At 41.4% G+C, this 12,191-nt stretch overlaps 1 protein-coding gene across 2 annotated transcripts in view; it reads right to left on the reverse strand.

Moving 5' to 3' along the window:
• Window positions 1-12,191, reverse strand: part of VCAN (versican) — a 118,870-nt gene that overhangs the window by 38,268 nt on the left and 68,411 nt on the right. For both annotated transcript variants that reach the window (XM_040239420.1, XM_040239421.1), the window contains 2 exons: window positions 3,431-8,632; window positions 66-179 (listed from right to left, as the gene is read on the reverse strand). In XM_040239420.1, the coding sequence (XP_040095354.1) occupies window positions 66-179; window positions 3,431-8,632 (5,316 nt within the window). The remainder of the gene's footprint in view (window positions 1-65; window positions 180-3,430; window positions 8,633-12,191) is intronic.

Below are 12,191 nucleotides of genomic sequence, written 5' to 3' on the forward strand. Positions count from 1 at the left end.
TGTAAACTCTCCCTCAATACATCTTCTGGAAAAGCACTATGGTCTTTCAGGGAAGAACATCTTACCAAGTTCACACCGATCACCACTGTATCCTGGCACGCAGGTGCACACGTAGGAAGTTTCAGTAGCATAACAGGTGCCCCCATTGAGGCACGGGTTCGTTTTGCAACGATCAGGTCCTACCAGGTTCAGGAAAGTAAGAAGAGCAATTAGGCTCATCTCTCAGTTTCAACATATTTTAGCATAAAAATGCCATTTTTTTGCTACCATAACATAAGGCTTTACCACAGCACTATACATAAAAATTAAGATTAACTTTACTCTCTGGAGTGTTTCTTGGCATTATAACTAATTATTACAAATTGCATCTATTCATTTCTGGGATCCAATCAATTATCATTATTTTTAAACAGTATTTTGTATGGTATCTGGCAACTAATTAATATATTCTACTGCAGATTTAGTTGGCATGATAATGGCAATTGATTTTAGTCAAAATGATTACACATATGTGCACAGTGAATGGAAAATGTATTCTTTTAAACGAGGTTAGTTCATGTGAAATGGCTGGATACACAGAACATGCATTCTTTTTAGCATTGGCTTGTTACCATCATTTAAATTATTATTGCCTTTTACCACTTAATGCTCAGAAACTTTTTCTTCGAAAGTGTGCACTGAAGTCTCTTCTGCTACATTAATATGCTTTTTCCAAAAACACGTTCCAATTGTACTCCTTTAAACTATACTTGAAGAAAAGCAACACATGGATTAAACTCTACTGTGTAAAAACAAACCCCAATACAAAAATCTCACCTTAAGTGAAACCCCAAACTTTTATTACAATTTTCTTATTAAAAACACAAAATTGACACTCCTAGGTGATCAATATAAAGGCCAGAGCTACAAATGTATGAGGAGAAAACAGTTTAATACATATTTTATAAATCCAAGTACTTTTAGACTAACTGAGGCACATCTATTATTCTGTAATATCCCATGGGTAATTATATTTATATTAATAGCTTATATATTATTTGAACACTTTTCCAGAAGTGCTTGCTTCAATGTTTAAGAATCCAAATGACAGCTAACCATTTTTAACAAAAGAACTGAAATAAATAGGCTATATATGGAATAAAAACCAAAGTTTCAAAAATTTTAAGACCTGAAAGTCTGAAATAATGGCACACGAAGAAAAGAAGACATCCACTTATGAAATGTGAGAAACAGGTATGGCTAAAGAAAATAAGTGAGCCTTTCCCACCCAGAAAAGTCAAACTCACACTTTCTGAGTGTTAAGGAAATTCTGGACTACTAGAAAGACGATAGGGGCACATGTGCACGCGTGGGTTCATGATAATTAGGTTAATTCAGATGCTTGCAACTGTTTCTTCAAAAGTGACCCCAGTTGTGCTAAGACTCTCCCTACAGTTCTAAAGATCTCCCTACTTCTGCTTCTGCTTTTGAGAACATGCTGCTTAGATGACAAGGCTACGGTCAACACTTCTACGTGCTGCTCTCCGTGCAAAACCAAAATGACACTAAAGTGAAAGTGGTTGGTAAAGTGTGACGTGCCACAGAAATGTGAAGTACACCGTTACTCCCACCACAGACACGGGGCATCATGCGAGAGTACAGGACAAGGGCTTGGCGAGGGAGGGGGCTGTGAACTGAAAGTCGTTTAGATGAAGAGAACAGTTTTGGTTTCACTCATTTTATTCTTCCCTAAGCAGTGTGTAGTCATCTCGGAAAGTTGAAACTGCAGCAGATAGACCAGGCAATCCAATAGGAGCTGTTGTTTACTGAGTTCACCTAAAGTGACACTTTGTTTTGCAAAGACGCAAGCTCTGATTCTAGGTAAACATTACGAATTGGGCGACTGGTACACATTTCTCATTTGTCAAATCCAACTCTCTCTATAGATATAGCTATTACCAGTGATTTCTCTATCATATTTCCTCTAACCTGAAGTATATTTCAACTAAATTACAAAAGAATAGATATTGGCCGGATTACTAGGTTATCATTTACAGATTCAATAAAGAGTGACCAAAAAAAAAAAAAAAATCCATCAGCCACCTTTCATCAGATGTATTCACAAAATACTTCATCATTTATAAAAGTTATACTTTATGACTATTTCACTCTATCTGAAGCACAACAAAACTGAAGCATTGGTAGCACAAAAGATAAGGTTGCAACGCTCAGAAGAATAACTCTAAGTATAGCCATGCTGTAAAAACATACTCATTAAACATATTTTTAATCAACACAGTCCTAGAAGTACTATTTTTTGGTTTCTTTTTTTCTTTTTCTAGGTAGCAACTAGGTGGTGATAGCTGCTTATGGATTCCACTAACATTATTATTCCCACTGTTCTTGGGAAACGCCATTAAACTTAACTTTTTAACATTATCAACTAGACTAAAAGGAAAATAAATTCTACAGAATAAATATTCCAAGATCTCTGCTTTACATGTAATTAAATATTATTCATTTTTATTCTATATTAACAGAAAACCACCAAAGACCAGTGGAAAAAAACCACCTGCTCTGGAGTGAGGCCCATCTGGGTTCAAATACCACTTTACCACGATGTGTGTGGCTACAACCCTGGGCCAATTACAGAGCCTCTCTGAACCTCCACGCCCTACCCTTTTAAATGGAGATAATAATGTACGCATTGTGGCCTTTCTGTGAAGCTCAAATGGCATAGTCTATACGAACCAGTATCAAATTCATGCTTCCTGTCTACTTAGCAAAAAACTAGAAATCTTCTCTCAACAGGCAGAGTTGGAATATACACCGAATGAATACTCCTTGTGGCTAGGCACCGTGTTAGAAGCATTAGGTAGACTACCTATCTAAAGCAAGGAAATTACAGAAAGGTATGAACTTATAACTGATATTGTGTGAACCATGTTAAGTATTTACTAGAGTTACTTACTAGTCTCATTTGTAAAGGCCTGAAAGAGTTTAATATTGCCATAATATCACCCATTCATTAGAGTTTTTTTTTTTTTTTAAATAAGATACTTTTCCTGTTCCTAAAGCTAAGATGTATAACTATGGGACCTAAGACAAAGCCATACTTAAGTTGCAGGTAAAGTCAAATTGAATTTTTATACCATTAACAACTTCAGGTTTTCCATGTTGCAATTGAAAAAAAAACAGAAAAGAAAAAAGAAAATAACATGTTTCTTAAACCCAGAAAATGCAAAGTATATCTTGGAAGCCCCCAAACAGTCTATACTTACTTTCTTTGCATCTCATTAGGAAATCAATATTATGGCCTGTTCTGCTGTACATGAACAATACAAAGAACCTTCACCCCTTTCACAGTACCACAAAATTATATACATAAATATGTTAGGACCAAAGGACTGTTTCCACGTTTGGAAACAGATTTATCAACGTGTGTCCTTACCTGGTAAATAGATTGCTGTGCCTTCCACTGACTCTTCATTAATGCCAATCAGGAAACTGGTTTCATTAGAAGTTTCCAGAGGGGGAAATGATGGTGTTGCAAGCTCAGTATTTAACTCTGTGGTGCTTAGTGTTGCCTGCTTATTAGAATCAAGCATCCTCGTCGGTACTTGCTGTTTGGGGGCCGCTACTGTGGAATCCTCCCCTCTGATCAAAGCTGCCTGTGTTTCAGGCTTTATTTCCAGAGGAGAAGGGATGGTGGGCTGCTCAGAAGTCTGTGGGCTGGGCTGAGGCACCACACCTGCCTCGGCCCCATGCATCACAGAAGCAGAAGTAGAATGTGGCCGTAGTGTAGCTCCTTCTAGCTTCGTTTCACTTGCAGCTGGGCCAACAGTCTCAATACTGGGAAACACCTTGACTGTTTCCCCAGAAACCTGGACACTGGTTGTGCTGTGAGAATTTTGGAAAATCTCAATTTCTTCTTGAGCAATTAGTTCTGTGGCAGAAGCCTCCGTTGGTTCTAATGGTTTATGTTTATTTTCATCTTCTGAAGGCTCTGTGTCAAGAGATAAGAACGGAGGCTCAGTTATGTGAAAGTCTTCTTCACTCGAGGGTTTGAAAGTCGCTTCAATGTTTGCAAGTTCTCCTGAGGGTACTGGGGGTGTGCTGGCATCTGTACTTGGCAGAGCACTTGGCTGGGGGTCCTCTGAGTGCTCAGAGTCTCCACTGCCTAAGTGGACACTGAGTGGAGGAGGTGATGGTGTCTGAGAGAGCAGCTCTGCAAAAGCTGAAACCGTGGATGTACCAGTGGAATCCGGCAGACGGGCTCCTTCCCTCACATCAGGTGCCTCTGTTAAACTCTGAGCCGTAAGGTAGGTAGTACCAATACTTACATAGCGGGTGGGATCTGCCAGTGCCTCCTCAGCCCCAGAGGAGAACTCTGGCTGGAAAGAAGGACTTACATATTTCTTTTCTTCATCCTCATTCTGTGTCCTTTCCAAATAGCCCAACGTTGATATGACTTCACTTTGGTCTGCAATAGCTTGGCCATCAGACAAAGTGCTTGATTCAAAGATGTCCTCCAGGGTTTTGGCTTCAGTTTTTGACTCTGGATTAACTGTGGCAGACTTACTAGGAATGGGCAGAGATGTGGCTGTGGGAAGCAAAACGTCTAATTCTGTCTCTGAGCTAAGGATGGGGATCCCAGTTGTGAAGACAAAGCCTGTGTGATCTAATGGATTTCCGTCTTCAGGAGCCTTCGATTCAGGTGTTTCCTGAGTGTAATTAGCCAGCAGAATATCACCGGAAGCCTCAAAGTTTTCCTCGGTTGAAGACAGGTTAACAGCTGCCTCATACTTCTCTTGAACTTGAGCGCTCTCTTCACTACTCTCAGGTGGCCCCGAGGGTACTTCTGGATCCAAGTCCGTCTGCATTCCAAGGATGTCTTCATATATCGGTTTAGTGTGATCAATATCTATGATAGTATTTTTATCTGATGTGAGCTCAGGTAGAATTTCAAGGATGGTGCTCTCTGTCATTGTCAATATTAAATCCTTGTCGTCTTTGTCCAGATCTATAATAATACTTTCAGTGGCTTTTCTTCTGTCGGGTTTCAATGTGGAATCCTTGAATCCCCCGAAATGGTCTTGGAAACTGTCTGCGGCACCTTCTGCAGCCCTCTCGTATGATGCCGTACTTGCCAGTGTGCTGCTTGCCCCAGGAGAGCCTTCATTCTGCTCAGGACGGACTGGCAGCACCACTGAAACTGTCGGGAATCCATCAACAGTAACAGCTTCAACACTTGGAACCTTGGGATGTTTTTCCAGGGGTCTGTCAGAAACAGATGTGGTGCTTCCTTGCCTAGTTGCCTGAGTCATTCCAGAAGCGTGGACTTCTGCATCAATTGCATCCAATTCCCCAGAACCTTCTCCAGAATGTTCATAAAACAGGTCTTTTGGTTTCGGTGTTGATGTAACAAATCCTTTGGCCATTTCAAGATCATAAGTTCTAGCCAGAAAATCAGTGGAAGAGGTTGCTGTTTCTTTAGTTCCTGCTGTCAAAGAATTCTCGCTAGAGACCTGATCAGTCAGAGGCTGTGGTCTACTGGGCTGGATTTCTTCTGCCCTACCATGTGTCTGATTTTGAGGATGTCCAGGGCCAGTGGAAAAAGTGAGAGGTGCCGTAAATGGCCCTTCTGTTCTGGCGTCACTTAAAATTCCTGGTGACGTTGTGCTGGATGCTGTCTCACCATCTTCAAAAACGCTGTCCGTTTTGGAAGTGAGTGGTCTCACTTCATTTTCATTTGCTACATTTTCCATTCCCTCATAGTCTCCACTTGTATCATTTAAGATGCTGGCTTCTAAACTTTGTACTTGAGAAGTCGGGGTATATAATGTACTAAGGACTTGTTCTATTTCAGTAAAATTCACTGATCCTGTAGTAGGCAAAACTTCTTCCCCAGATCCCAGTCCAGAGAATAAAAGATCTGTATCTGACTCTTTAATTATCGGGCTCGTAACTTTGGGAAAGGGTTTTATACTTTCTTCCTCTTTGATGGTTGAACCTGCAATTACACTTTCAGCTGGTACTGATTCAGTCACTGAGGCAGTAGCTAAGAAAAAATGGGATTTTTCTGTAACTTCAGGGAGAGTTGTGTACAATGCCAAGCCCTTTGAATCTAGAGTTGGAGTGGACACGTCAGCTAAGGAAATGACTTCCTCCTCCATTTTCTCATCAGTACTGTAAGTTTTCTTTGTTGTTAGTGCGAAATAACCTGTGGTTCGGAGTCCAGGTTCAGGAAATGTCTGTGAATCAAAAGTTGTTTGTTCTGGTGCAACAGAGCTTTGAAGGGGTTCAAAAGATTCTTGTTCTTGAGTCTTTTCCTCTGATACTATTTCGCTTCCATTTCCTTGCCTTACAGGGTTGACTTCTTGTCTAGGCCATAATTCGTCTGGTTCCACAGTTGGGGGAAAGTCCATTGAAACTGTGTGATTCTCTTTCACCTCCTCCTCTTTGGATGAAGCTTTAGTACTCTCAGCTTCTGCTGTTGGCAAAATGGTGGATCTTTGATCAGTTTCATTGATAGCACCTTCTTCTCCCAATCGTTGGTCAATAAATGGGGAATCTGTTCCAGAGGCTTTTCCCGCGGCACTGGGAAACACTTGGTCAACAGAGCTGCTTACTGAGAGCAATTGCTCACCCGAGCCCTCGGCAGAGGCTGTGAATTCTTCCCAAGGGAAGGCTGAGGTGCTGACCAAGGTGCTGCCAGGTTCTTCCGAGTCAGCAGTGTGGTTACTGAGGTCCGAGGTAGGTGTTACAGATGGTGACATCTGGGTATCCTTAAATGCTGCATCCCCTGAACCTTCCATCATCACTATTTCTTCTTTTGTTATGGGATAAGATACTGTCGAGTATTCTCTGAAGTCACCACTGAAATCTTCCTCCAAAGGAAAATCTGTAGAAAAGCCCTTTATTTCTGCCCTGTGAGTTGGCTCTCCTGAGGTCTCTGAAACCAAGTTTTCTTTGGATGTTTGGCTTATAATTTCAGCAACCTCCCTGTCCACTGCAGTACTCAAGACTTGTTCGGTTGGCTCAAAAGGGAGTACAGTTTCCACATGTGGAGACCAAGTGCCAGCTGCTTCCTCTTCAGCTAGAATTTCAGGCTCTAAATTTAATGAAAGTGAAGAAACAGTGGTGGTTGCTGGGTCAACAGCAGCTTCTCCGGACCCCTGCTCCATAAAGAGAGACACGGGGCTCCCTGGGACAGTAGGTGACCCTTCCAGAACCCCGGGTTGACTGCTAAGGCTGGGATCTGTGGTCTGTGCTGCCAGATTGTCTAAAACTTCTGTTTCTGTAAAGACAACAGTAGAACTTGTCATTTCCCTTTCAGACTGTGTGGCTGTCATCGGGGACATGAAACTCTTCCTAGGAGCAGCTGCTGAATCATCAGGTGGAGTTTCACTCGAGCTTTCTAATTCAGAGGGAGAAAGAAACTGATCTGATCGCTGTGTAGGGGAATGTACCTCAACTGTAGAAGCTGTACCTGTAGTTCCCTTCTCCTCATCTTTCCTTGTTGTTTCCTCCAGAGGTGGACTGAAAACCCACTCATAAGTGTCTGTCTCCCTTACAAATTTGGTAGGCACTGCTGCAGAAACCTGTTCAGAAATTGAATATACAGTGGTTGCAGGAACATCCAAAAGGCTCTCCGTGATCATGATCTTGCTGGTGTCTAAAGTAACGAGGGAGTCTGTAGTATTTCTCTGTGATATATCAGTTATCATGGCAAATATTTTATCTTTGTCTTCTTCTGCTTCCCCAGAGCCTTCCGGAATTGGAATTGAAGGACTTCCCGAGAACTCGACAGTCTGTCTAGGGGTTATTTCCACCCAGCTTTCTACTGTGGACAATGGCTCCTCAGACTGTGGAGTCCCTGTTAAGATAAACGATGCATCCTCTGAGACAGGTGCTGATACAGAACTTGCAACTATACTTGGAGTATGTGTGGTAGAACTTTCTTCTGCCTCTTCACCAAATGTTCCTTCGGTAGCCCCTGAAAAGATGATTTTTTGAGATTCTTGGTCAATGGCAGCATCTCCTGAAGACTCTTCAGGAAACAGAGGTACCGATTCAGTACGTTCATGCACCCGATGATCAAGTTCAGGACTTTTCTCTGTGATTGAGTCGGGCCCCTCAGTGGCTTCTCCCTCATGGATTGAGGCTGTGGGGAAAATATCAGGCTCGCCACTTGAAAAAGGCTCTGCTGTTTCAGGGTAAATCTCGGGTCTCCACGTAATTTCAAGGGACTCCGTCGTTTCTTTAGATTCATTAGGTTGCATGGCAGTGGACAATCCAGCATGGGTGATTATAAACTGATGACTATCACTTTCACTGCTGTCTGAAAAATTCTGAGAAGGTGCAACACTTTCGAACTGGCCACGCCTAGCTTCTGCTGCTTCTGGGTCCTTGGGAACCGTGGTAACTACATGCTTCCCGTTTATGTACTGCACGGATGGGGTGGTCGTGACATCAGTAGCATTGGCACACTCCTCATCTTCATCCTCTTCACTGTGCAACATACCAAGTAACTCAGGTAAAATTTCAGCAATTAGCTCGTGCTCTGGGTCTGTTTCTTCACTACAAGGCTCATCTTCTTTAGATTCTGAATCTATTGGATGACCAATTACACTCAAATCACTCATTCGACCTGAAAAAAACAAAGAGTTTTCACAATACTTAAATAGAAGATTTGGCAGTGCACGATAGAAGAAATCGATAGCAAGGCTGGCTGATCACACTCTCACAAAAAAAGAAGGATTCACATCTGCTCACAGTAAGAGCAATCACCCTTCTACACACGGTTCTCAGTCTTCGCATTTGCTGTTTGATATTAACAACGGGAAAAATAAATCCAGTTGTAGCAACAGGTCACAAAAGCTCTTCAACATGTTTAACAAAACCACATCCTTGAAACAAGGCACCAGGTACACACAGGGTAATCATGAAATGGAGGGATTCATCTCTGTGCAAACTGGAAAAGAAATATCTCAAGTTAAGATCCCTTCACCAGATCATACAGAAAAAGTAACTGATGGTTGTCCTTCATGTCGGTGAATGCGAAGATGCCCTCTATTGAATAGGGAAATGAGAAGCGATTTCTTCTGGCCTCTTGTCATAATTTACCCTAGAGAAGACTGTTATTAGAAAAGTCAAAGAGAGGTGTCTTTAGAGCCCTCTCACAGTGTGATGACAATCCTGACCCAGTGCAACAGTAAGACAAGACTTAGCTGTATAAGGGACTCCAGCCACATTCCATGCGCAAGGGCAGGAAGCCCCGGGGAGGAGGGGCTGCTGGTCTCCATGCAGGGCTGTCTCACAGAAAGCACCAGGAAAGAAGAGCCCTCTACACCTTTACAGCTTTATCTGTAATGAGAGGTGATCTGGACTGGGGCAATTGTCATTCTTTTCATTAACCTTTTCTCCAAAAGTTCAGGAGTCACTTCTAAACATTAGAACTAGCATACCTGAAATAACACCTAACTCGGAACATTTCCTAGGTTGTAGATTGCCACAGAGTACCAACAACTAAGCCCATCTGCCTCTCCTCTCTCCAAAAATCCACCAGCAAAGCTCCTCATCCGGACACCAGGAGGGGGACATTCCGCACCCTCATCTGCATTGGAGTGGAATTCAGTGGTCCTTGGAGAGGGTCCTGCCACTGTAGATGTCCTAGTTTCAGAATCACGGCAGCACAGAGAGAGGTACCTGTGGGGGTTCTGACCCCAGGAGAGACACAGAGAAGCTCGGAGGGTTGCCCGGTGTCTCGCCCTCTGGTCCCGGGAACACTGTTGCAGATACAGCTTTTAGCCTAGCCCTGATCCATGCCACACATGCTTAGGTTGAACCTGAGAACTTACAGGAGGAATAATAATTACAACGACGGAATCACTCCTGCCCGCTATTGGTAGGGAAATGGCTTCTGTTGTCAGAAGCCACTCTCCTTCACCTGTGAAAGGATCAACATCTAACATTTCTTCATGGCAAAAAAGAAAAACACTCTATTGAGACGGGAGCAATATTGTTTGTGTTCTTTGAATGCGTGTGTGCTCAGCTGCTTCAGTCATGTCTGACTCTTTGCCATTGTATTCTCTGCATCAGCATAAATACAGAAGTATATGAACATCCAGTAAAAACTCTACAGAGCTCCTTCTGTTTCTAACTACGGTTTGCTAATAAAAGAAAAAAAAAAAACAAAACACAAAGACCACAAAACTTTTATGGAACTAGAAGATATACTGTATTTACATTAATCCCTTTCACTCTGATAAAAACAAAAAAGAAAACTTGTTTCTCTGTATCCCGTCTTCACGGTATTGTCACCATAAAATATCACTACTGTTTGTGCCAGAGTAGGCCACTCTTCCTACTACATGTCCATCCTATTTAACATTCACACACTACAAATCATTCCTTTTATCTCCACTGAATACATTCAGCACTTCAAACATGTAAACAAAGTGGGATAGGTATTCACATGAACAAAAAATACTGCTACCCTAAACAGAAATGTGACAGATGGCCAACAAGGACCTACTGTATAGCACAGGGCACTGTGCTCAATATTCTGTAATAATCTAAATGGGGAAAGAATTTGAAAGAGAATTTACATATGTATATGTAGAGCTGAATAACTTTGCTGTATACCTGGAACTAACACAACATTGTAAATTAACTATAAACCAATATAAAATAAAAATTAAAAATATGTACTAATATAGATGATTTCTGCCACAGAAGTTATAGCTACTCCTAATTGCCAAACTCATAGAAATAACTAAATGCCTTATCTTTGTTTTCAAAAAAGGCTAAGTTCACTTAATATTAGATCATAGAAGTTATTACTGTGATCTTATACTGTTTCATGGTGTATGTTTTAAAAGAAAACATCTTCAGATGATAAATACCTTTTATAGCTTGTGTTGAAGGCTACCTCTCACTAAGGAAAAAAGAATGTGAGAGAATATATATGCATATGCTTATACAGGTATATGAGAGAATGCATCTTTAAATGCCTTCTGTACAAATGAATCTTTTGAAATATCATATCTATAACCTTATCTAATCACTAAATCAAGTAGTCTCATTGTTAATACTATTTGAATACAGTTGAGTGAAAGCGTGTTAGTCGCTCAGTCGTGTCCAACTCTTTGCAACCCCATGAACTACAGCCCACAAGGCTCCTCTGTCCATGGAGTTCTTCTCAAGGTAAGAATACTGGAGTGGGTTACCATTTCCTTCTCCAGGGGATCTTCCCGACCCAGGCCTTGAACCCAGATCTCCTGTGCTACAGGCAAATTCTTTACTGTCTGAGCTACCATGAAGCTACACTCAGTTAAATGATTCTGTGAAACTTTGTAGAATTTAACAGGAACTTCAAAAATATGCCAATTTTAAATTGCTTATAGTGTCATTTAGCATATCACCCTTTTCATTAGGTTTCATTAGGTATAAATATCGTGAAGTGAAGTGAAGTCGCTCAGTCGTGTCTGACTCTGCGGCCCATGGACTGTAGCCCACAAGGCTCCTCCGTCCATGGGATTCTCCAGGCAAGAATACTGGAGTGGGTTGCCATTTCCTTCTCCAGGGGATCTTCCCGACCCAGGGAATGAACCCAGGTCTCCCACATTGCAGGCAGACGCTTTAACCTCTGTACCACCAGGGAAGCCCCTAAATATCATGAGAACTCATTATTAAAAATGATCACATATACAGTCTAAATTTCCACAGCACCTTGCACTTAAATACAGAAAGAATTTCAATAAGAAGCATAGGTGTGTGTCAAGCATATAAAAAAAAATCCCCATCACATTTTGTACCTTTGTATAAGCAGTAGAGATTAAACTAACTACTCAGCCAAGCTTCTCCAGCCAAACACAAGGATAAATAAGGAAATAACTGCTTGGTAGTCTTTATTTATAAACTCCTAGGCTGGGAATAGGGTAAAAATATTCAATGTTATTATAGATTTGTATGATATTCTAAATAAATTCCTTACTTTTTAGAAAAACAAAATGGATATAAACATATCCCATGAACTTCTTAGTGAATAATTACAGATAGAGGTTCCATTAGGTATGATGTTGGTAGCTCTAAAAACAAGTGGGGTGGAAAAAAGCAGAAAGAAGACGCAGAGGCCTGTCAGTGTGTCAAATGTCAGCATGTCAAAGGAACTGACACTCTGACGCTCAATTACATGTTTTACAAAG

The sequence above is a fragment of the Oryx dammah genome, unplaced genomic scaffold, assembly GCF_014754425.2.
Source record: "Oryx dammah isolate SB20612 unplaced genomic scaffold, SCBI_Odam_1.1 HiC_scaffold_5, whole genome shotgun sequence".
Classification (NCBI taxonomy): Eukaryota; Metazoa; Chordata; class Mammalia; order Artiodactyla; family Bovidae; genus Oryx; species Oryx dammah.